This window comes from Daucus carota, chromosome 5, assembly GCF_001625215.2.
Source record: "Daucus carota subsp. sativus chromosome 5, DH1 v3.0, whole genome shotgun sequence".
In the NCBI taxonomy this organism is placed as follows: domain Eukaryota; kingdom Viridiplantae; phylum Streptophyta; class Magnoliopsida; order Apiales; family Apiaceae; genus Daucus; species Daucus carota.
Window position 1 is genome coordinate 24,994,477 of NC_030385.2, and position 24,404 is coordinate 25,018,880.

The following is a 24,404-nucleotide window of genomic DNA, read 5'->3' on the forward strand; positions in this document are numbered from 1 at the left end:
TGATTAATTGACAAGAGTAAGAGTTTGTCGGATGTGAGAGTAGACTGCTATCTTATGGATTTATATTGATGTTTTTGCACTAATCCAAAGAAATTGGAGGAAGGAGTCACTAATATACACCCGCATGGATCAGAATTCATACGTCCCGACATGATTAATGTTCGTATAACTAGAACATAATGTTTATCCCTATTGAAACTGGGGATGGTTTCGGAGCTGTATCTTAATATATTTTTGACTTTTATGAACTTATGTTCTTGCAAGCTTACTGTTTGTTTATTAGTCAATCAATGTATATGGCTAGATGTCATCAATCAGTACTGTTAAAAAAGCCGTGTGTATTTTACATGTAGGGCATGGTGTATATGTTTAAAAAGCAGTGTTTGCAAAGTAACGACAATGTCAGTGAATAACATGATTACCTTAAAAAAAACACAACTAAAATTAATATTCGTCATGCTTTAAATCGTTAATTATATGTAGAAATTTATTTTCAAATTTTCACTCATGAATTATAGTCCAATTTTATAATTTTATATATTAATATATTAATATTAATATAGTTTTTATAGGTCGCCGCAACGCGCGGTTTCTCAACTAGTATAATATTACTTATGGATATTATCCGTGTAAAAAATATTAATATCAATATTAATATCAATATTATTGATGTCAATATTTAATATTTCAATATATATTTAATGAGCACATTGTCATGTAGGCGTAATTTGGTTCGCCGAGTGGTACGGGTTGAAATGAGGAATCGAGTCAAGGTGGTATGGGTTGAAGGTATCATACTTAATATCATGTGTTTGGTTGAGTTCTGGAATCAATATATTCAAATTTTTTTGAAAAAAATATATTATTAATTTATATTAATTAAAATAATTAAAAAAATATTATTATTGTTGTGCCATAAAATCTCCCTGGGCTTATTTTATAGCTCATCATATTATTTGGGCTTTACTTGGGCTTACTGGAGTTATTTGGTGAATGGTATTGGGCTTCACCATGGCTGGGTGAACCATTGAGGACATACAAGAAGGTATACGGACTTGCTTTGGAAGCATAATGAAGGCTACCATCAGAATGGGGTTACCTCTGCTAGGGGTTACCACTAAGTGCATCCTGGCTTGCAGCTATGGGGCTGTAGTTAGGGGATGCCGCTGGCAGGGCTTCCGCCGCCTGGGCAGAACGACAGGCAGACTCCCAGCAGGACTCTTCTTCCTTGTTTCTAGGAGGACGAGTTGGAAGTATATTGGGAGTATATCAGCTGTCATTTATCTACGAATTAAGGGATAAATACGTGCATTATGAAGATAAATACAATCGGAGGAGATAATTCATATATAATCAGATATATATTAAAGATGAAGGCTTCAAGTGACCTACTTGGAGTGGGATGCCGCTAGATAACTACAAGAGTAAGTTGTTTTATCCTAAACTAGAGGGGATAAGAGCTTATCTCTTCAGAGTCCTAAATCGAGAACTACATGGGCTTGATCCCTATAAATAGGGTATGTAGGCACCTTGCAAAGGGGATTCAGATTGATAAACTCACTGTTAGGGTTATATTGAAATATTCGTTTGAAGTATATAACAATTATTTGAGAATCTTGAATGCATGTTTTCACATTGTCTGTATATTATATATCACAGACAATCTAGTATCAAATGGGATAGCAGGAGATTAGATTGTCGAACTTCTTATATAATATAATAAAGGTTCACAGTCTAAATGGTGTTAGACAAACCATTGGAACGACTGAAGTATTATTTGGAAATAGTTTATCTTGACTATTGAATAATACTTATATACTTTATGTATATTGAACGGGATCAAAATAGTAGAACAATTGTTTCTTTAATTCTGACGATAAAGAACTAAGATTCTATGATGTTATTAATGCTTAAATTCTTAATTCAGATATAGTGATTGACACTTGTATTTAATGCACATGCCTTGACTCATAAGTTAAATAATTTATTTTAAATTACGAATCAATGTAAATTATAATTGATGTTGCCTGTTTGCTACAGTACTATACACCTGATAATTTCTGCCCGAAAAAATGCTGCTAATTACAACCTTGCCACCGTCTTTTAATGGCCAGCAGAGTGACACGCAGGCGCACACTTTCTACAGCCCACGTGCACACATTCTTGACAACAGCACACGGAGGATGTAAACACACGGACCTAAAAACAATAAAAAATAAATCAAAAAGCAAAAAATAGAAACTACAGAAAAGAAGAAGAGGGCAAGAAGAGGTGGCCAAGCTTCCGCGCGAAGCTTTCTCGCGGCGTGCAAGGACGATTACCCGCCTGCAATCAATGTAATATTTTTCTATTTGTTAACATTTCAAATTTCAAATTTCAAATTAGAGTTGAGATTAGTACTTTTTATTAGCTATTACATCTTCTTCCTGAACACATAGTTTACACTGCAAGCTTCGTAATTTCTTTTCACAGGCCATGGCAAAAGTATTACTGTGGTTTACTGTCGTCGTTTTCAATTCATCAATGTTTTTCTTCCAGTAGTTTCATTAACTGTGCACGTTTTGCTGCAGGATGAAGAAGATTCCACGAGGTCATGGCGTCTTTTCACTTCTGAAGATATGGTTCAAGGTATCTTTCTTGACTCTAATCTGCTTTGTCAAAGTTTTTTACCGGCATTTCGTGGATAATAATTTTATGTTTACTTGGTCATATCATGTGTTTTTATTAGGTTACAAGCCAAAAAGTGTTAGGAAGCGCAAAAAAATTGCAGAGAAAGAGAATGTCTTTGGGAATGCGGCTAATAGATTTTCTTTTCCTCTGAGTCCACTGACACCAAACAGCTTAGGTAAACAGAACTTATTTATTTTAGTACTATACGTTTCAAGAATTTAGTCTTTGAAAGGAAGTGAAGAATAATTTATCAAAATCATTCAGGTGCATCACAAACAGCAAATACAACTCCTGAGACTTTAAACAGTAGGACATCCACCTTGGAATATGGAGGTACCTTTTGAATCTGTTTATAAACCTGTCTTTATTATTTTTGTTAGAGATTATGAATTCGTAACATTTAAGTTTTATGTTTTTGTTGTTTTCTTAAGGCCTTGGCAACAGGACTATTCTTAATAGCACACCACAAAATCAAATATCAACACCAACAACTCCGCTCTCTAACATTACTAATGTCCTGGGAAGTCCACTACTCACTAATAGGAGCACAACTAAGACATCCATTTTGGAAGATGGAGGTACCTTTTAAATCTGTTTACAAACCTGTCTTTATTTTTGTTTGTTAGAGATTAGGATTTTATAACATCAAGTTATATGTTTTTTGGTGTTTTGTTAAGGCCTTCCGAACAGGACTATTTTTAATAAGACAGCGCAAAATCAAATCTCAACCCCAAGAACTCCGCTCTCTAACATTACTAATGTTCTGGGAAATCCACTACTTACTAATAGAAGCACAACCAATGTACATTTTGGGAATGGAACTCAAGAATCAAGAAAAAACCTTCTCTCCAGCATTTCATCTCATAATGGAAAACTGAAGGTCGGTGATAATTTAACACGTACTGGGAACGCTGTGAAGAAAAGATTTCAAGAAACAACAAAAAACCTTTTTCCTGAAAGATCATCTCAGAATGAAGAGAAGACCAGATATCTGGAAGATGATGACATTGGTATTTACCTTATATTCTAATACTTTTAATAGAAAATTTAGCATTATCTAATTTTTATGTATTTTCTATTTCAGAGTGTTCCATTGCTACGGACTGTGTGTTATCTGAAGATTCCGATAGTGAATTCGGTTGTGGTTAGTTATTAATTCATAGTCAACTTCATGTTATATTGTTTAATAGGTTTATTTAGTCCATACAAATTAATCAACACTGAATGTCAATTGGACTTTGTTTTAACAGATTCTTCCAGCACTGATGAAGATTACAACCCTGAAATGGATGGACATTCGGACAGTGAAAGCGAATTTGATACAATCAGAGCACTTCAAGAGGAATATGTTAGCCTTGGAAGTCCAGAATCTATATGTCCAAAATGTAACGCACGGCTTTGGAAAGAAGAGCGCACGAATAAAAAAGTCACAAAAGGAAGTCCAATTTTCTCAATTTGCTGCAAGAAGGGAGATGTTAGCCTTCCTCCGACTCCTCCCACTCCGGATTATCTACTGGAACTCTATACTAATAAGGAAACTGCAGCTAATTTCCAGCGTAGCATCAGGCTATACAATGCCATGTTCGCTTTTACATCAACAGGTGGCAATGTTGACCACTCTATAAACAATGGGAGAGGTCCATATGTCTACCGACTAAATGGTCAGAACCATCATGTTTTTGGCCAGTTAATTCCTGATGATGGCCAACCACCAAAGTATTGTCAACTCTACATTTACGATACAACCAATGAAGTTAATAATAGACTTCGTTGGGTTAATGTTGAAGATCAGAAAACAGTTGATAAGAATGTCATTGAAGGTCTTATCAGCATGCTGGATGAGACCAATGAATTGGTTGAGAAATTCCGTATGGCAAGAGACAGATTTGAGCAAGCTGACTTTATTGATTTAAAGGTAGAACTCAAGGTCTGCAGATCACAGAGTGGCAGAGAAAATCATATATCATCATCTGATGAGGTAGCTGGAATAATGGTTGGGAATTCTGACAACACCACTCCAGATCGCGACATAATAGTAGAGCAGAAATTTGGTGGCTTAAAGAGAATATCGTATATTAATCCGAAGCTCATGGCTCTGCAATATCCTCTTCTCTTCCCAAACGGTGAGGATGGTTACCACGATCGGATACCTTTTCAAAGTGCAGACAAGAATGCTCCAAAGGATTCAGACATGATTTCAATGAAGGACTACTATGCATACAGATTTCAAGTTAGAGCAAATGAAGGTATGCTGTAATTAATGAGAAATTCTCATTTCTGTCTACTCCCAAATGTCAGAATGTCATACAATTTATCACCTGTGTATTTCTTGCAGGCCTGACTCCTAGATTAGGAGGAAGACTTTTCCAACAGTACATGGTTGACGCTTTCTCCTCAATTGAGCAGACGAGGTTGTGGTGGTTTCGTACTCACCAAACAATATTGCGTAATGAATTGTATACGCATATTTCTGATTCTGTTAGGAAAGGCGATGCAAACTCCGCGAATGTTGGTAAAGGTGTGATATTGCCTGCTGGATATGTTGGTTCAAAGCGCTACATGCAGCAAAACTTCCAGGATGCGCTTGCTGTCTGTCGCCATGTTGGACACCCTGATATTTTTCTGACGATGACCTGCAATTCAATGTGGGATGAAATACTTAAGATGATGACCTATGTGCCTTGATGCATCCCAGCCAACTGTCTTGATATAATTTCCAGAGTGTTCCGATTGAAGTTGGAGCAACTCACTAATGATATTAAAAAAAATCGCACTTTGGTAAATGTATTGAAGGTGAGACTTTTATCCAACTGGATATTTACTGCATTATGATTCTATTTTCGAATGTACATTTTTCATCCGAATTGCAGTAATGTATGTTGTGGAATTTCAAAAAAGAGGACTTCCACATGTACACATGCTGATTTGGCTTGACGGACCATCCAAAAAGTTTTTAAAAGAAAATGTAGACAAATTTGTATCTGCTGAAATTCCGGACCCTGAGCTCGATCCTGTAGGTTATGCTGCAGTCAAAGCTTATATGATGCATGGTCCTTGTGGTTTGCAGAATCACAAATCTCCTTGCATGAAGAATTTCAAGTGTATCCGTCATTTTCCAAAGAAGTAAGATCCCACATTTCACTCAATCAAATTTTGCTACTAATTTCACATTATTCAGATCAGCAATTGTGACATACTTACCTTCATCCACTCTTAATAGGTACTGTGCTAGAACTGTTTTTGATGACAGTGGTTTCCCACTATATAAGCGGCGGAAGCAGAATATTACAGTTCATGTACACAAGGCTGATTTGGACAATCAGTGGGTAGTCCCGTACAATCGTGATCTATTGGTAAAATACCAATGTCACATGAATATTGAGATATGCTGTCATGCACGGAGTATCAAATATCTCTTCAAATATTGTCTAAAGGGGCACGACACTGCAACTGTTCAAATCACTGGACATCGCAAGAGGAATCAAAATAATAGTGCTGACCAGGTGGTTGATGAGATCCAAGCATATTTTGACGGTAGATATGTTTGTGGTTCTGAAGCAGCATATAGGATCTTTGGCTTTCCTATTCATCACAGAACTCTTTCTGTCGAGAGACTTTCATTTCATTTGCCAGGTCAAAAAAGTTGCACGTTTCGTGCTAATGAACCTCTCCACAAAGTTCTTGAGCGTGAGAAAAAAAAGCTAAGCAAACTTGAAGCCTTCTTTATGTTGAACACTGTAGATGTTGCAGCACGTTGTTACACATACGATGAAATACCACAACATTATGTGTGGCACGACACTCTTAGAATGTGGAGACCGAGGAAAAGAGGCAACCAAATTGGACGACTTTCGTACACTCATCACAGTAGCGGTGAAGTTTGGTACTTGCGCATGCTACTTACAAAGGTTCGAGGACCTACGTCATTCGAACATCTCAGAACAGTTAATGGTGTTGTTTGCCAAACTTTTTGTGATGCATGTAAAGAATATGGATTGCTGGATGATGACAAAGAATGGCATGTTGTCCTGGACCAATGTGCAGCTGGTGGACTACCCCCACAAATCCGTCAACTCTTTGTACATATCATAGTTAACTGCAAAGTTACTGATCTTGCAAGCCTGTGGAATAATCACTGGAAACAGATGGTAGATGACATATTGTTGAAGCGTCGTCTACAAAGTAAAGATCTGAAACTAATTCTCAATGATATGCAACTACAATTATATGCGCTTGCAGGTATTGAATCTTCTCTTAACTGTAGCTAAATTTTAGAATATGTCATCCATGTCTGTTAAGACATATATTTACGTGATTATACAATGTTAAGTTGAATTATATGCAACTACGATTTTATGCAAGTACATTTTGTAAATCTAATGTTAACTAAAGGTGTAGATTAAGTAAATGCTATGCCAACCATATTTTGTTAAGTGAAATGTTGCTGTAATTATTTATTTTTAACTTCAAAATGCAGAAATTGATGATTTACTTCGGGCAATTGGTAAGAGCTTGAAGACATATTCTCAGCTGCCGCAACCTCCAAATAGTTACTTGCATCATGGTACAAACAACCTGATACTTGAAGAAACCAACTACAACCTGGCAGAAATGAAGTTGGAACATGACAATCTTCTTGCCAACTGCAATCTAGAGCAGTTGAGTGTTTATGAATCAGTGCTAGCATCAGTTGCGTCTGGTGAAGGTGGCTTATTCTTTGTATATGGCAGTGGTGGTTGCGGGAAAATGTACATGTGGAGAACTCTAATAGCCAAATTAAGATCTCAAGGTGACATTGTTCTTCGAGTGGCATCCTCTGGGATTGCTGCCACTCTTTTACCTGGAGGCCGTACAGCTCATTCTCGCTTCAAGATTCCAATTGTGCTTGATGAATATTCGGTTTGCAATATTGGCCACAATTCAGATATAGCTGAGCTTATCAAGCAGACAAAACTCATTATATGGGACGAGGATCCTATGCAGCATAGGTATGCGTTTGAGTGTTTGGACAGGTCACTTAGGGATATTATGAAGTCTGTTGATCCATTACGTGCAGAGTTGCCATTTGGTGGAATCACTGTTGTGCTCGGTGGTGATTTCAGGCAGATACTACCTGTAATAACCCAAGGAGACAGAGGTGAAATAGTATCTGCCTGCATCACAAGATCACGCCTTTGGTCCATTTGCAAAATTTTTCTGCTTACAAGTAATATGCGCCTTAATGAAGGAAAGTCTGAGAAGGAAGTCCAAGAACTTCTGGAATTTGCCAAGTGGGTACTGGATGCAGGCGATGGCAAACTGCCTGTTCCAGATAAGAATTTACATCCAGATGCAAAAGAAGATGATATTTTGATTCCTCCACAGTTCTGTGACATTGAGAAACAGAATTCGGTTGAGAACATGATTTCAAGTACCTTTCCTGACTTTCTGCAGCATTGCCGGGATCCTAAATATTTGAGTCGAAGAGCCATTTTAACACCTACCAATCAAACTGTTAGTCATCTAAATTCTCTCATTGTTGACAAGTTGCTTGGTGAATCTTTGTCTTACTACAGCGTGGATAGTGCTGAAGAGTTTGGTGGTACAGAGGAAGATTTAAACCATGCTTTCCCAAATGAATATCTCAACTCTATTAACGTTCCAGGAATGCCACCTCACGAGCTCAAGTTCAAAGTTGGAGTAGTTGTTATGTTGAAGAGAAATTTGAACCAGACATCAGGTCTATGCAATGGAACCAGAATGATTATCACAAAATGTTTGAAGTTTTGTGTTGAGTGCGAAGTTATATGTGGTTCATTTATTGGTACACGTCATTTTATCATACGAATGGAGTTATGTCCAAGTGATACGAGGATGCCTTACAAGCTTATCAGGAAACAAATGCCTTTGCAGATTTGCTATGTTATGACGATCAATAAATCTCAAGGTCAGTCGCTTGAAATTGTTGGTTTGTTCCTTCCTAAAGGTGTTTTTACACATGGCCAGTATTATGTAGCCATTAGTAGGGTTACCTCTCCGCAAGGATTAAAGATTTTCGTTGATGATGACAGTGGCCAGCCTACAAATGTCACTCAAAATGTCGTGTACAAAGAAGTTTTCTACGCTTTACCAAATGCCTAGCATCTTCTGTGTAAGTGTTATAGATTTGTAACTAATGGTTTGTACGGATCTATCCCGGTTCATTTTGTTGTACTTGACTATCCTTCACTGTAATGTTATCTTACTCTAATCACTACTTTAAACAATTTATATTTATTGTTTATTCACTGCATTGTATTCGCTGTTGTACAAATTTTGAAAAATATAGCTTCAATTTTCCTTGAGCAGAGGCAATTGCTCATACAGTAGGTACATGTTTTGCCAGAACAATCTACTGCTATGTCCCGAACACTAATACCGAAAGCAATACTGGGAGAGGAAAATGGAAACCAGAACAATTACTTTGCAGAGCACTAATGCTACCAGACAATTGATATTTTGAATTATGCATCTTATGTCTACTCCTTGAAACAGTAAAGTGAAATGATAGAGCACCAACTTGCAAAGGAATACTGATTCTAAGTACCAAGATTCTTTATCATGATAACTACCAGCCAAGAAAGGAACAGTGAGGAGCACTAAGCCATTCAGAGTAATGTAATAACCCGTGTCTTTAAATTCAAGTGTGCTTCAAACTAACAAAATTCACAGAAGCATGGATGAAATCCCATACCAGATGATATCCAACCTACGCCCTGACGCAGCAACTGACTGGAGGCTTCAAGTGCGATTAACAAGAATGTGGAGAAATATGAATCGGAATGCAGAAACGGTTTCTGTAAACTTTATCTTCGTCGATGCATTGGTAAGTTCAACTATTTCAGCATGCAAATTATACAATCTTGGACTTTGTGATGTTAGTAATTGTTGTTTTCAATTTATAGGGCGGGCGCATTCATGCATGGATGCCTCCACAACACTTCCAACAACTAGAGAATAATTTTCTTGAAGTAGAAACCTATGTTGTGCGTAGGTTTGTGGTTAGGCGATATTTGCCCATGCAAAATGGAAGATGTTTCGAGAATGATATTTATATCCAGTTGAATCATATGACTGAAGTTTTTGTTATTGGTGGTGTGGATTACATCCCGCCTCACGTGTTTCAATTCACTGATTTTGATGCTATAGTCGATGCTGCAAGACAAAACCAATACCTTATTGGTGAGTATTCTTTGTTATGTACACAGAATGAAATTAAAAATTTCCAGTAAATCTAACTCTATGTTTTCTTACTTAGATGTTGTTGGGATTTTGCAAGCGGTTGGACCGATTACTCCATTCAGAAACAAATACAATGTCCAAGAAAACTCTATTCAGTTTACCATCACTGATATGCAGTTAGTATTTAAAGTGTTAGTCTCTATTATTTTATAAATTGAATAAATTTTAACAACTGATAAATTGTATCAAAAATTGAATAGCACATCAACGAAAGTCATTTTCTACAATGAAATGGCTCAGTCTTTTGATCAGGCCGTCCGTGATGCTGTCCGACACCCAATAATTGTTATCATCTCAAGCTGTAAAGCTAAATTCATGCCAGGTACTTATCACTGAACTATATTTATGTTTTCTAACAGCTTCATAAAAATTTGGTACACTTATGTTTTAGATGAGCCAAAGTTGACGGACTCAGCACCAACAAGGTTTTTCATAAATGAAAATCATGAGGCGGTGGAGGATCTTAGGAACGCACTGAGGTCTGTAATGCAAATAATTTAATTCGTAAGCTAATTTCCTTCATACGATCTTGACAAAAAATGCAATTGCTTGATGCTACAGGTTGGCTGATTATTTTCATAACTGAGTCACTATGTTTAAAGCAAGCAATGTTATTTCTCTGCTCCATTCAGTTCCTTTCTACCTGAAGTTGGTATTTATTTGAAGAAGTTGTTTCAACCTTAAGATGATTTTACAATTCATCCATGCTGTTATTTGGTCTATTTGAAATTTGAAGTTTGTAAACTTGATGAATGATGCTATGTACAGTATTGTTTTCTATAAACGTATTAAAAATTGCTACTTTATAATGTTGGCTTTGTAATTGGTCTGCTCAGAATATTAATATTTCAGTTCTAGCAGCATATTCGGTATGGGGTTTAATGTTTATGAACTGCATTATTTTTTACTTAACCATATGCAAGATTTTCAAGCAACAACCAACATTCATTCCATCTGTAATAAACTAATATAACAATCTCAAGCAATCATATAATTTCAGGCGCAATAACAATTGTGGCCATTACAGTTGAAGATTAAATAATGAGATTGGTCATAAAATAATTAACCATTGACAAAAGTTATGCATAATAGAATCAACCCGTCTGATCCTAAGCTGTCAATTGTCCAAATGATTCTACCACTTACTCTAAAAGAGTAACTCGGAATGTTTTTTCATGTACGTAATCCATCTGAATTGTTTGCCCCTCTTCAAACTCATTTCCCACTGTGAAATCAGTCCACCCACTCCCAAGCCTGTACTGCCTATTGCTCCTCAAGACGGACACATTGTAGACATCATCACCGGAAAGGAGCCTGATGTTTGTACCGCTTCTCCAACTCTTAAACGCAGAGTATAACAGTTTGGGTAGATACTGCAAAAGAAACAAGAAGTTATCACTGATATGTAATTATACATTATACCATGTTAAATCCAAAATAAAAGTGACATCTTACCACTCCGTGACATTTTTTGTCAACATGAGAGCGCTTTAGAGTCACTTGGAATGATACAATATTAATATCCTCCACCTCCTCAAAATCGGCCTCCAAGTTGTTCTCTGAACATGAATGAAAACTATTAAAGCAAGAAATCAGGAAAAAAAGTGTGATTAGAAAAGAACTCTCAACAACCTGCATCTTGATTATGAACCTCTTCCAAACCATAATCCACTGCTGTAAATATGAAATCAAATATTTTGTAAGTCTATGATCCTTTAAGAAGATGCACAAGTAAACAATACAACTTCAGGTAATATGCCAGAACATAGTAAAATAAGGACTATTTTTCAATATCAACAAAACCTGGATCTTCGTTGCCAATCTCTTCCATCCCATCATCCGCAACTGCAAATTTGAGATGAGATTATTTTACAACTCTAGGCTGCTTTAAAAATCAAGGCTGAAGAAGAAATAGTTATTAAAATTTATACTCACTATCTACACTGCTGTCTGAGATCAATATTATATCTGGCTGTGGCACATTGTTAACTGTTGTCGACTGGATTGTAGACTCACAGTTGTACTTGAATTCCATCCCAGAAAACTTAAATAAGCTAACCGCAAAAGTTGATGCTTTCACATACTGGAAAACAATCACGTCGTTCTCATCCACCGCATACCGGCGCAAAAAATCCCTCATGCCTGTAAGGAAATTGCGTCGTGGACAAAATTCGGCATAAGAAGACTCTCCATCTCGAGTAATTAATTCAACCTTTTCTGAGAAACTTGCAGATCCACTTTGCATAAAAACTCTGGGTATTTCCTGCATTTTTATATCAGAACCACAGTTACGAAAAATATAATAAATCTGTATACATTTTAAATATGGACATACCATCTGCCCGCCCCGTAAGAAGCTTTCATTGACAAATTTGAACCAATTCATTACTCCAGTCTTTTTACCACGGCCTGAAATATATCATTAGGTCTTTGCCAGTCAATGAATGGTATATCATGAATACACAACCAAAATATATATTTTACCTGACGTGTTACACTTAGAGAGAATATCATTGTCGTACACACAAATTTCAAATTTCTGTTTCTTTCCTGTCATCTGGAAAACAACTGTGTCTCCTTCCTTCAGTTTCCAAGCCTTTGCTAAGGCATACCACTTTCTATCAAAATACACCTTCCCGTGATTCCATATTAGCTTTAACTTGCAAACCAGATTTTTTAAGCATAGCTTCAGCTTTTCCATAGTTTCATCGAGTCCTAATTTGCGGCACGCTTTTCTTTTCAGAATCTAAAAAGAACAGCTTTGTCAATGCAGTATATTCTTATGTTACATATTCAAAAAACCTAACAGACAGTATTAAACTTTTAACTAACCTTATAGTACTCCTTCTTACGCAAATGGTTTTGGTTTACCAGAAGATCATACAGGCCACTCCCATTGTTATAAACATTGTGTGACAGTGTCCCACAAAGTTTGTCGATTTCAAGATCTGAGAACTCAAAAAAACTACGGTCGGCAGCCAAAGCTTCATCAGACTTAGGACTTATCCAGTAGTTAATTTCCACACCATAAGGATTATAAATCTCTAGGTTGAAACTAGGTCCTCCAACATACTCAAAAATTAACATATAATAGGGTTTTATACAGTAGAAAATCATCATCTTTTCTAATCCTTCTATCCATGACCTATCCTTACGAAAAAGAGCATTCCACACAACCTTGCCTGGCACGAGTAACAGTAGCCTCTCAGGCATTTTTTTCGCCAAATTCAGCACAAAACTCTTTTGGTAAAATCTACAAACGCAGAGGTCCATTGATGTAAACAAACTTTAACAACTATAACATGCAGTTTCATATTAGCCAGTAAGTAGTAGCCACTTACAACAATGCCTGGAATATAGTTGGACGCGAAATTTTGGCATACAAATTTTGTATCTTCCTCCACATAGTCAGTATCAAATAGATCTAACAACACACAACAAACAGATTGCAAAGAAAACTTACGATCAACACAGAAAGATTCAAAACAACAAAGGCCTTTCACATTCTCCCAAAAAATCAGATTATGTATATTGTGACTACGAGAACATACCTTTTCCTTCCGTGACCGAAGGCCTGAAAATATTATGTAAGCTAATTACTATATATTCATTAAAAATACAACAAAACATTTGCAGATTGGAGTACAAGACCATACCTAGAAGACGAAGAAGCCATGCAGATGTACTATGTAGACCTTTGTTGAAGAACCAAATGTTTAGAAACTGAAAAGTCTTAGAGAAAATGATTATGTTGTACAGACTTGGGCAAAGTTTATGTCCCTTCGGTTTTGAGTGGCTCAAGAAACGGACACTCATTTACTCCCCGTGCAGTTATTACCAGTTTTTGGGTCTACAATTGCGTACATTCTCTCTGTATCTTTTTTCAACTTTGGTCAGTTGGCGCTTCATCTATGTAATATCCGAACTTGGATATATTAAACTTTAAAAAAATCTTTGTATAAAATATAAATCGCTAAAGTACTTAAAGCAATTAAAAAAAAAAACTTGCAAGAAAGAATTACAAAATAAATTTAAAAAGGAGTATAGGTAATTTTTTCATATTCCCACTCCAAAAACAAGATATATCTAAAATTGAGAAGTATATTTGTGCAATAAGGACTAACTTCAACGTCAATTGGACTGTCAATTTTGTTCTTTTGAACAAATATTTGTAAATCAAATTTTAATATTTGGTAAAATGTCAATAAAATGAAGAAGTGAAAGAAATTGAAGAAATTTATAATTTATATTTAATCTTAATTGACCCCTTTGTTCGTTTTTGTATAGAAAGACTTTTACAAATAGCACCTTTTTTTTACGACCATACTCGACTTACCAAACTATAAATTATGTAATAATTTGTTCTTCACCATAATACAACACAAAAGAAAAATCTAAAGCATGATGAAGAATGTAAAATGAATTTGATATTTCTTCATAAAAAAATTTAGCAAACAAAATTCTATAATCATATGAAACCAAAGATAGCTCATTAGTTATTAGTTAGAAACACTTTTGTTTGCCAATTTATGTCCAAAGTCGATAAATGCTTAAAAGAAGATAGATATAATTATCATATTAAAAAAACCCAATTACTTAAAAAAAAACTGTAAAAAAGTAGATTATAAGTGATTAGTGAACTTCAAGTATAATTTATTAAAAGTGCTTTCATAAATTTTACTTATAATTTAATTAAGTCTTTGTAAATAGAATATAAATATTTAAAATTAATTTTAAATTATGAAAATTTGAAATTTTTTATTAAAAAATAAAGTTTACATAATGCAAATCACGTATAAAGTTCAAAAAAATCTATCATTTCTCGCTTCAAAGTTCTCACTTAAAAACTCTAAAGAAGCACTTCTTAAAGTACAAAGTATCACAAAATTTTATCATTTTCGTCTTCACAAATCTGACTTAAAAGCGCAAAACAAGCACTTCTTAAACAACAAATATTCTTAAAGCACTACTCCAGCCAGGCTTTTTTATTAGTCGCTTCGATTTTGTGCACGTAATTTAAGATGTACACACACAAATAATTGTTCGGAAATTTGTATGTATTGTTTTCCCAATTTTGTTTTTGTAAAAAATGACGAATTATTTATGCTGTCAAATTCGAAATCGTAAGAGCAAGTCCAATGGTGGTGTTAAAGTAGGTGTTATTGCTATAATATAGCACCCAACCAAAAAACTCAACTCCACTTAGATGCTAAACTTTAATGTAAAATAGTAAAATGCTATACTTGGTGCTAAAAATAGAACCAAGAATAAATAATGCTATAATTGCCACATAATTAAACATATAAGTGACAAAATACATTAATAATAAAATAATATTGATAAATATAGTTATGTATTTTAAGATTATGTAATTAGAATATAGCTCTATTTGGATACATTTGGTTCTATTTTGCATTTACCATTGGACAACCAGTTCTATTTTAGCACCAGAAACTACCTTTTCGTTTCAAATTATAAAAATAGCTACATCCTTTTTAACATTACCATTCAACTTGGTCTAAGAAAACTTCAAACACCAAACATACACCAAGTAAAAGTACTACTTCTAAAGCACACTTGAATTAGGTCCTGTACGACTCCTATCCGCAGTCAATTCTAACATGAGAGTGGAAGTCTCCAGCTTCTCCCACAATGCATCCATTATTAGCCATACACCTGTTCCCATCTCGGCTTAACATAGCTGTAAACCCTAATTGATTACCTGTGACAACATTAACAAAGACATTACTGATTATAAACATAGCAAGGCAGTTCTCTCCCACATTCAATTGTTGTAATTACTGAGCCTTCAACCAGGTATGACATATGTTTAAAGGCACAACTACTAATCTTAATGATTTCTCACCTGTTTCTCATCTCATATATATTTTTGTTATTACACTTCATATGTTCTATAGGTTTGTGCAATGGAACTGAACAAGTTTGACTCTATCAAGAGTTTAACAACAATGCAGTTTGATTGGAAGTGTAGGCTAAGATTACAGTCACTTTGGAAGGAGTTAACTACAAAACGAAAGAGTTCTGAGGCTTAAATATGATATTCATTGATGATTCAGTTAGCAAACTAACCTTCAAAATTTACAAGCTTAGTCACAGTAGATGCTATACATACTAATTATGATGAAACTGCTTTTTCTGTAGAACAATAGGATTCAGGCTTTCGCCAGTACAAAATATTGTAAAGATGTTATTACCAATTTGAAAGAAGGTAAAATCTATATCCTTACAAACTTTAAAGTTAAGGACTACGTTGGAGACGAGACTTTCCGTCCAGTGCGTAACAACAAGCACATTTATTTTACAACGCACACCAAGTTGGAAAACGATGTTGAAGGGGACTTAAAAATAGATCGACATGCTTTCGATCTGTTCTACCTAGGAGATATGGAGAAACTATCAAAAGACAATCGATACTTAGTTGGTAAATCTCTTTCTATTTGAAGAATATATGTCATTACTCCAATTATATTATTTGAAAGATTTATAATTATATTGACTGTGTTCCTCGATTAGATGTTGTTGGCATGGTGAAAAATGTTCGTTCTATCAAGTCGAACAAAAATGAATCAGAGAAAATGCTGACAAAGTTCGACCTATCGGATGGCAGGTATGACGTTTTAATAATTCAAAGTATGTAACATTGTGAATCAAACTATTTAACTCCATGATTTTTTTTTAAATGACTAAAGCTGCGCCGTGGCTGTAACTCTTTTTGACGACTTTGGTGTGGAGTTCCAACAAACTTTAACATGTTGCAAAGAGCCTGAGGTGTATGTAATACTGTGTGCCGCCAGAGTCACAATTTATGAAGGTGAGATGATAGATACCAATATAACAGTACTGCACCCACCTGAACAAAACTAACCTTAATTACAGGAATGCCAAATCAGACAAACTACCCAGCAACAAGATATTATATCAATCCTGGCCACTACAGTGTGCAGCAGATAACTCAGAGGTAAACTAAATACAAGATTCATATGTAGATCAGATATTTTTTTAAATAACAATAAATTTACTTTGCTTTTTACCTCCAGGCTTTTGCAAAGAAAACTGAACCAGTTGAGTCGCCACCACATGAGGAAATGAACTACGAAACTATGACTGTGAAAGAAATTCAAAGTCTGGCTTCTGATTCGAAGGAGGTTATTTATATTATGTGTGACAACCTATTTTGCACTTAACAGAAATTACACATTTCTTATTCACGTGGCCTTTTTTCCTTAGATGAAAGTGAAGTGCCACGTCAAAGTTACCAAAGTTGAGGTGGACACGGCTTGGTATTATGCAACATGCACAAAATGCCCAAATGAAATACAACGCAGCGAAGGAGTTTTCAAATGCTTGGACTGTAACAGGATTATACCATACCCTGACAAGAGGTTTAATTACTATTGAAAAGTCTCAAAATAAATTACAGGCACATAGAACTTATGTTGTTCTCCAATTCTGCAGGTTCCGTCTTTGCACTTTGTGCAGCGACAGCACAGGGTCAATTGCTGTTATATTCCTTGACGAAGAAGTTAGTCGGATAATTGACAAGACAGTATTCGATCTTGAGGCTGAAGCTATTCAGGTGAATTTTTTTACAGAACTTCTTTGTCCAAAAAGATTAATTTTATTATTTTATTATATTACAACTCCTAATCACTGTTGCTTACAAGGAAAAACATGAAGACAAGTTTCCAAAGGTGCTGAAGCAGTTTGAAAACAAGGTTTACAACATAACTCTCAAGGTAACAGACAACAATCTTAAAAAAGGTTCAAGAGTGTATGAAGCAGATGAAATTGTTGACAAAATTGAGAGTGGAGCAAGCTTCGATCCTTCAGCAAAGATAGACAGTGAAATGCGTGATGAATCTGCAATTAATGTAAGACACTTCCACCGAAATACATGTACAGTTTGTTACTATATTACAAAAATGACTAATTTCTTTGTCAATAGCTCGCAGATGACAGCACCAACACACCGCACACTGCAAAATCTTCAACCAAAATAAGGCCTCGGGTTGATATTGAGACTGTGACTTTTGATCCTAAAGAAGAGATACCCGAGAAAGGCAGGCATACCGAGAAGAAGAAGAAGGTGAAATTCTGTCAAAATTATAATTTAAATTTTACTTCAATTACCATTGTCTAAATTGTTATAATTTTCATTTTTGCAGTGAATGAAACTGCTGCGCTACTTTTGCATATGGGTGAAAGCTTTATTAACTTTTGGCTTATCGAGACTTTAAACTACCATGTTTGTGTTGTATAACTTTTTCGACAATATGAGACTATTTGCTGTAATGATTTGTACTCTTCCTGAAATGATGTAAAAACATCAACCATCACCCATCTCACCATGTATTGAATGTTGTATTAGCTAGAACAATATTTATTGTTCACCAAATGCTTTGACAGGAGGAGTAAGTTGAGTTCATTTATATTAGATATAACTACAACACCAAAAAACTAATGACATATATATATATATATATATATATATATATATATATATATATATATATATATATATATATATCACTATCACTCACTAATTTCTTTACAAAGATTTACTGGCAAGAACAAAATGTCAAGCAGGTATACACCTTTGGCCTCAATTACCACAGGAACCTATGAAGACAAAATCAGAATCAAAGCTCGGATCATACGTCTCTGGAGAGGTATGACAAAAACAGGAGAACTTTTCACCAGTTTCAACATTTTGCTCCTGGACAACAAGGTAAACACAGTTCCTCTTATCTACTATTTCTTAAACAAGCCTCTTAAACAAGCTGATTCTCAAATTTGAAATGCACCAAATATATTGTTTCAGAAAGGTACAATACATGCTTTCATACCATCCGTATCAGCTCACGACTTTGAAAGGCAAATCAAAGTGGGAACTGTGAACATCATCACAGGTTTCACAGTGCAAGCATACAAGGATTCAGATAAGTTCAGAGTTGTGCACGGTGCAGTCCAACTGATATTTTCTAAGGATACGAAAATACAACAAGTTGATGACAAAGGAACAGACATTGCAACAGAGATTTTTGATTTCTATGACCACAGTCAAGTGAAAGATCATGCTGACCAGACGGATTTCTTGATAGGTTTGGAATTTTCTAACAAAGTCACAAAAAAATGAACAATATAAACTGTTATCATTGTGCTAATCATGTTTAAAGCAGATGTTATCGGGATCATGACAGACCATGAAGTCCATGTAAATGATATCACAAATAGGCATAGAGTACGCCAAGAGCAGGCCAAGTTTGTCATCACTGATGGAAGGTTGACATTTTTTTGCAAGCTGTTTTACAAATATACAAATTTGCTGTTTTTTTCTAATTAATATGTTAAGAGTAACAGATCAAATCTGAAGATTACTTTGTGGGATCAGTATGCAAAAGATTTTGTTAAAGCAGTTTGGGAGAAAGTGGAAACTCCTGTCATCTTAATTCTTGCCGGTTGCAGAGTATAGCTTTGGAACAGTATGTTATTCCAATAGTTCAATTGTCTGACTAATACAACAAAACCTATTTTGAACAATAGCAGTGTATAAACTTTTTATGAGGAGTTTAAGATCATTGTTTTTTGTTTTCTGTGTAGATGAACCAATTATAACACATGTAGCAGCTACAAAGTACTAGTTCAATTACAATCATCACAGTGTGAAGCAACTTAGGATGATGTAAGCACACCTACTTCTACATTTTCTCATGCAACTTATTTTTCCTGATGTTTTTTTTATGTATCCTTTTCAGGCTTTCTGAACCTGAATTTGCAAAAGCAGTTCGATCCACAAACCCAACAAGGAAAGCAGAACTGTTGACAATTGAAGCAATTAAAGCTTTAGGCCCGGACTTTATTCAGGTTAACAGTATCATTACTTTCTTTCATATCAACAAAATTTTGTGGCGACACTTTTAACAAACTCAGTTTATGTATAGAGACAAGTGCTCGCTCATGTCAACATCATCCAAGTAGACGAGAACCAGATTTGGAATATTATGGTCTGCACATCGTGCGATCTTGAACTTGAAGCCAAAGGAGTCCTATACATCTGCTCTGCATGCCAGAGGATTGTGCCATACCCTGAAATAAGGTTTGCAAAATATAATAACATAAAATATTGGCATGTCCATCAAATAGACATTAATAAAATTCTAAAACACAGATTTCGTTTGGTTGTGCTTGCTTCGGACTTGAGTGGAACAATTCAAGTTGTACTACATGATCGAGAGATTAGACAGTTAATTGGCAAGAGAGCACGCCAGGTTGTCCAAGAGGTACGGGTGTCATACGATGTGATAAATTTCTTTTCATTCTCATTTTTTTCCTTTGATAATTTTGTGATGTCAACAACTCCAGAATTCTGTTACTGGGAAATTTCCACAATGCTTCCAGCTTATGGCTATGAAACCATATACCATCAAACTGACACTGAATGAAGCCAACCTTGTGATGAAAAGTATTTTGTACTTTGCAACAAATATCTGTCATGGCTTTAAGATGGAGGAGACAAGAGAAATTGTACAGCAAACAACAACCACAAATGACTTTCAAGCTACAACTTCCAGTACTCAAATACCAGAGCTTTCCAACCTCAATTGTGAATCCTCAGCAGCAACAAAAGAATGAACAACAACAACAGCAACTTAAGTTTCAGCTTGGTCATTAGACTACTTTTGTAATGGTGATGTTTTCTTTTCCAGTTAAATAGCAGGTTCATTAGATTACCCTGCAACAATCAAGACTTTAACATTTTGCTAATCAGTTACATTTGTGGAATCAAATGTAATATATATCCTATATGGAAGTTGCGTTGGAGAATTCTTTTATTATTCAAAGCCCAGCACCGCGGGCATAAATACTAGTTTATGTATTGGGCAATGACATTATATACAGAGTGGGATATTGACTATAAAAGGAAACCATGTCCGGAAAATATATTCGGATGATGATGTCCTCTTGAAAGCTCATAAAGATAATTATGCTTTAGTCCTGCAGGCAGATTTGTTCTTGCATAATTATAAGGTTGAGTGGATGATCAAGGATAAAAGATATTGATTAAATTAATTGTCAGAAATTAATTTAATTAATGGACATGCGATATCTTAAACATGGGGAATTTATAAGCAATTAATATGGGAGTTGAATTAGATAATTAATTTACAGAATTAGGAAAGGTAGTGCAAATATTAATTCTTTAGTAGATTGAATTAATATTTAATGACATTGGGCTTGGCCCGGAATGTCATTGGAAGGCCTGACCTAATGGTCCATGATCCCTACTGTAGCCTATATATATTCTCGTTCTCCTAAAGCTGAAAGACACACCAAAACGAATTCATCCTAGAGTTTGAGAGAGGCAGACGTTTTTCTCAAGGAGACAGCTAGGGTTTTGGGTTTTCGGAGCTTTAAGGAGAGGCACACCTTGGGAGATCGAAGGTCACACTTCGTCCAAGGAGAATCAGGAAATACAGTAGAAGATGTGGATTTGAATCGCTTGCGCCGTAGCGATTAAGGTTAATATTCTGTTCGAACTTTTAATTAGTATCATAAAACGCAGGGCGAAGGTCCGATTGTTCCTACACTCACGAGTTCTACACTCTAAAGAGAGGCACGTGTAACCTTTGTGACGTACATTTCACGGCAATTGCAGGACGGAATTCCATAATTCCGGCCTCGTTGTTTGGTTCTTTGCAAGCTCAGCCCTTAAACACCTTTGTTTCTTCATTTGTTTTTCTTTAGTTTATGTTAACGGTAGCCCCTAGAAGCTATCCGTATTTTACGTAGTTGTAACAAATATCCCTATAATTGTGCAATATAGTTTTTGGGGTGTTGTATCAATTCCTCTCACAATAATTATTATTATATATATTTGCATCATTGATTATTGTTTTATTAAATATTAATATTTAATTACTGAAATAGAGAAAAAAAATCAGAATTGAAATTGATTATAATATCCTCCATCTCATACCCACCTCCTTTCTTGGGTATCAAAAACCCACTCTCTGAGGGTTTGAGGTATGAGTTTGAAATTTTAATTCTTGCAACTAATCAGCAAGTATGGGTTTGGAATGAACAAAACACATACCTGTTTCCATATGCCCGTCAACCAAACGACCTTAACTCTTTACTCACGAGTGACCATATTTTATCCAATTCCGAGTAATAAACACACATTTGACATGACTCGTTTACAAAAAATAACCGGAATATAACTGATTTTCCCAACTCATGACTCAGACTTACCTTCTTCACGGACAATAAATACAGACTTAAATCACGGTCTTCTAATTCGGCATCTCCTTTGAAATTATGGTAAGTGAAATTATGGTAAGAACTCTTCAAGCCTAGGTTTCTACGCAACTAGAAAACATTTTTAATATTTTCTTACTGATCCTGAAATTGGTTGCCGCTGAAATCGATTATATTGTGTTATGTTTGTTGCATTCTAATTCATAAGTGGCAAGAGAAATAAAAAAAATCAAGTAGATAGCTTCTTCACTAGTATCGCTTTAAACATGGCCTCTTATTCCCATGAACCATATATATATATAGGGGTTTGTTCAAATACAAACCAACTTTATCATAAAAACCTAAAAACCAATTTCAAAACTAAACAAATATCCCCCCAAACTCTTAAAAACTAACAATATCACCCCCCCTAGCTTTGCCATCAACTTCCCCAAACTTACACTTTCCACCCCGCCACGTCACCACGCCACGTCAGCGCAGGGGGTCCCCCACTGCTGACGTGGCACTGCCACGTCAGCACCGGGTCACACCCACTGCTGACGTGGCACTGCCACGTCATCTGCCACGTCAGCACCTGCTGACGTGGCACTGCCACGTCATCTGCCACGTCAGCAGTGGGCTGACCCAGTGCTGACGTGGCAGTTGATGTGGCAGTGCCACGTCAGCAGGTGCTGACGTGGCAGATGATGTCAGCAGTGGACCCCCCCGGAAAAATAAAAAAAATAAAAAATAAAAAGATTGGAGTGCTCATAGCAAAAATGGGAGTGGAAATAGTGGTTTTTAGGTTTGTATGAGAGTGTGGTTTGTAGTGGAATAAGCCCCTATATATATATACCATCAGTCTTCTACTTTAATATGTAAGTACACCACGTGTTTGTTTTCTGAATCCACCATTATTGTTTCTATCAGGCGTTTATGCAGGGCCGTTCCAAAACATACGAGGGCTTAGGGCGAAAATAAAATTTTGGGCCCTCCTAGAAACTTTGTTTATAAAATATTTATGATATTGAGAATTTAGATTTAACTAAATATGTTAATACATAAATTATACTAATGAAATCAAGTAAAGAAACCTACATAGTAGCCTTTCAATTTTTGAATCTTGAGAAGTGGATTACCTAAAGATGTTATGGGCCTAATTTTGTGAAATTTGAAAAGCAATATTGTACACAGTCACACACAGACTTGTGAGTAGTTGGACAAAACCAAGATTAAACCTTAATATATCATATAAATAATTAAATTTTGGGTCCTCTAAAAAGAATGGGTGTTGGGCAGTCGCCCTGCTCGCCCTCCCTCTGGGCCGGGCCTGCGTTTATGTAATCGTCAATCTAAATATTTGCATCTGCTACTTTTTTCTATGGTTCACTCAAAATTAATGTTTAATATTCTTAAATCTGAGTGTTAATTGTATACAATACAAAGTTTTTGTGATAATGCCTAAACGAAAATAGTCTTTGCATATTAGTCTCAGTATTGTATGAATAACTTAATGGTTCATGTAATACTATTATTAACTATTTGACTATCAACTTTTTTATTTATGTAATATTAATTTTTCTTTAGTTTTTCATATCAAATTGTATTTGGGAGATGGAGACATCAATTTAATTTACTTCTGAAATTGTAAGTATTTTTATGAAATTTGATTTTTTTTTACAAGGCTTGGGTTCTTGAATACACATACAATGTCCTAATTCATATCAAATTGCTAAGTATAATTTTTGTACTCAGAATATGTTGATCATCCTTTAACAATTCAGCCTCTTGTCTCAAAAAAATAGTTATTTATTCTTTCAAGTGGCAAACATCCCATCTCGGGGTGTAACTTACATTTTTATAAATTCTTCTTGCAGAATTTGGATCAAAGTCTATCAACCTGTCTGCAGTGATGTAATGTAGTCAGAATCATAAAAGAATACACACGTAAGTGGTTGTGTATCTCTTATTACAAAGTATTTTATTTTAAAATTTATCTCTTATTACAAAGTATTTTATTTTAAAATTTAAAATTACTTTATAGTTGTGTGATGTCTATTGGTTTAATGCTTGATAATCTTAAGGCGTCTCAACCACATTCTTAACCATAAGGAGGCTTGGAAATGCTACAACAGTATCTTGGATAAACTATTATGTTAGGCAGGTTGTGCATTGTGTTTTATTTTCTTGGTCCTAATTTTCTCTCTACATAGTTA

General features: G+C 35.3%; 6 protein-coding genes across 7 annotated transcripts; all 6 read left to right on the forward strand.

The window, feature by feature from the left end:
• The first annotated feature begins 2,475 nt into the window (after nt 1–2,475).
• On the forward strand, nt 2,476–5,355 carry LOC108221464 (uncharacterized). Its single transcript, XM_017395342.2, has 9 exons — nt 2,476–2,484; nt 2,571–2,628; nt 2,729–2,845; nt 2,935–3,003; nt 3,102–3,248; nt 3,348–3,680; nt 3,755–3,814; nt 3,921–4,916; nt 5,006–5,355. The coding sequence occupies exons 1-9, from the start codon at nt 2,476–2,478 to the stop codon at nt 5,353–5,355; spliced, it is 2,139 nt and encodes a 712-aa protein (XP_017250831.1).
• A 187-nt stretch (nt 5,356–5,542) lies between these two features.
• LOC108221463 (uncharacterized) lies at nt 5,543–8,790 on the forward strand. Its single transcript, XM_064093931.1, has 3 exons — nt 5,543–5,793; nt 5,891–6,909; nt 7,148–8,790. Exons 1-3 carry the CDS (start codon nt 5,543–5,545, stop codon nt 8,788–8,790), a joined length of 2,913 nt encoding a protein of 970 aa, XP_063950001.1.
• Nucleotides 8,791–9,364: 574 nt separating this feature from the next.
• Nucleotides 9,365–10,516, forward strand: LOC108221462 (uncharacterized). Its single transcript, XM_017395340.1, has 6 exons — nt 9,365–9,514; nt 9,594–9,870; nt 9,947–10,046; nt 10,131–10,252; nt 10,322–10,409; nt 10,492–10,516. Exons 1-6 carry the CDS (start codon nt 9,365–9,367, stop codon nt 10,514–10,516), a joined length of 762 nt encoding a protein of 253 aa, XP_017250829.1.
• A 5,469-nt stretch (nt 10,517–15,985) lies between these two features.
• On the forward strand, nt 15,986–17,349 carry LOC135152820 (uncharacterized). Its single transcript, XM_064093932.1, has 6 exons — nt 15,986–16,006; nt 16,093–16,372; nt 16,465–16,558; nt 16,641–16,719; nt 16,989–17,096; nt 17,179–17,349. Exons 1-6 carry the CDS (start codon nt 15,986–15,988, stop codon nt 17,347–17,349), a joined length of 753 nt encoding a protein of 250 aa, XP_063950002.1.
• Nucleotides 17,350–18,526: 1,177 nt separating this feature from the next.
• Nucleotides 18,527–19,423, forward strand: LOC135152821 (uncharacterized). The gene is made up of 4 exons (XM_064093933.1): nt 18,527–18,679; nt 18,773–19,052; nt 19,131–19,233; nt 19,312–19,423. The coding sequence occupies exons 1-4, from the start codon at nt 18,527–18,529 to the stop codon at nt 19,421–19,423; spliced, it is 648 nt and encodes a 215-aa protein (XP_063950003.1).
• Nucleotides 18,777–20,742, forward strand: LOC135153036 (uncharacterized). 2 transcript variants are annotated; one of them, XM_064094683.1, is made up of 8 exons: nt 18,777–19,052; nt 19,131–19,233; nt 19,312–19,433; nt 19,552–19,633; nt 19,707–19,815; nt 19,893–20,047; nt 20,120–20,231; nt 20,314–20,742. In XM_064094683.1, exons 4-8 carry the CDS (start codon nt 19,629–19,631, stop codon nt 20,581–20,583), a joined length of 651 nt encoding a protein of 216 aa, XP_063950753.1. In that variant the 5' UTR covers nt 18,777–19,052; nt 19,131–19,233; nt 19,312–19,433; nt 19,552–19,628; the 3' UTR covers nt 20,584–20,742. The 2 variants fall into 2 exon arrangements, with proteins under 2 accessions (XP_063950753.1, XP_063950754.1); XM_064094684.1 differs by having other exon boundaries at nt 19,152–19,233.
• Nucleotides 20,743–24,404: the final 3,662 nt, after the last annotated feature.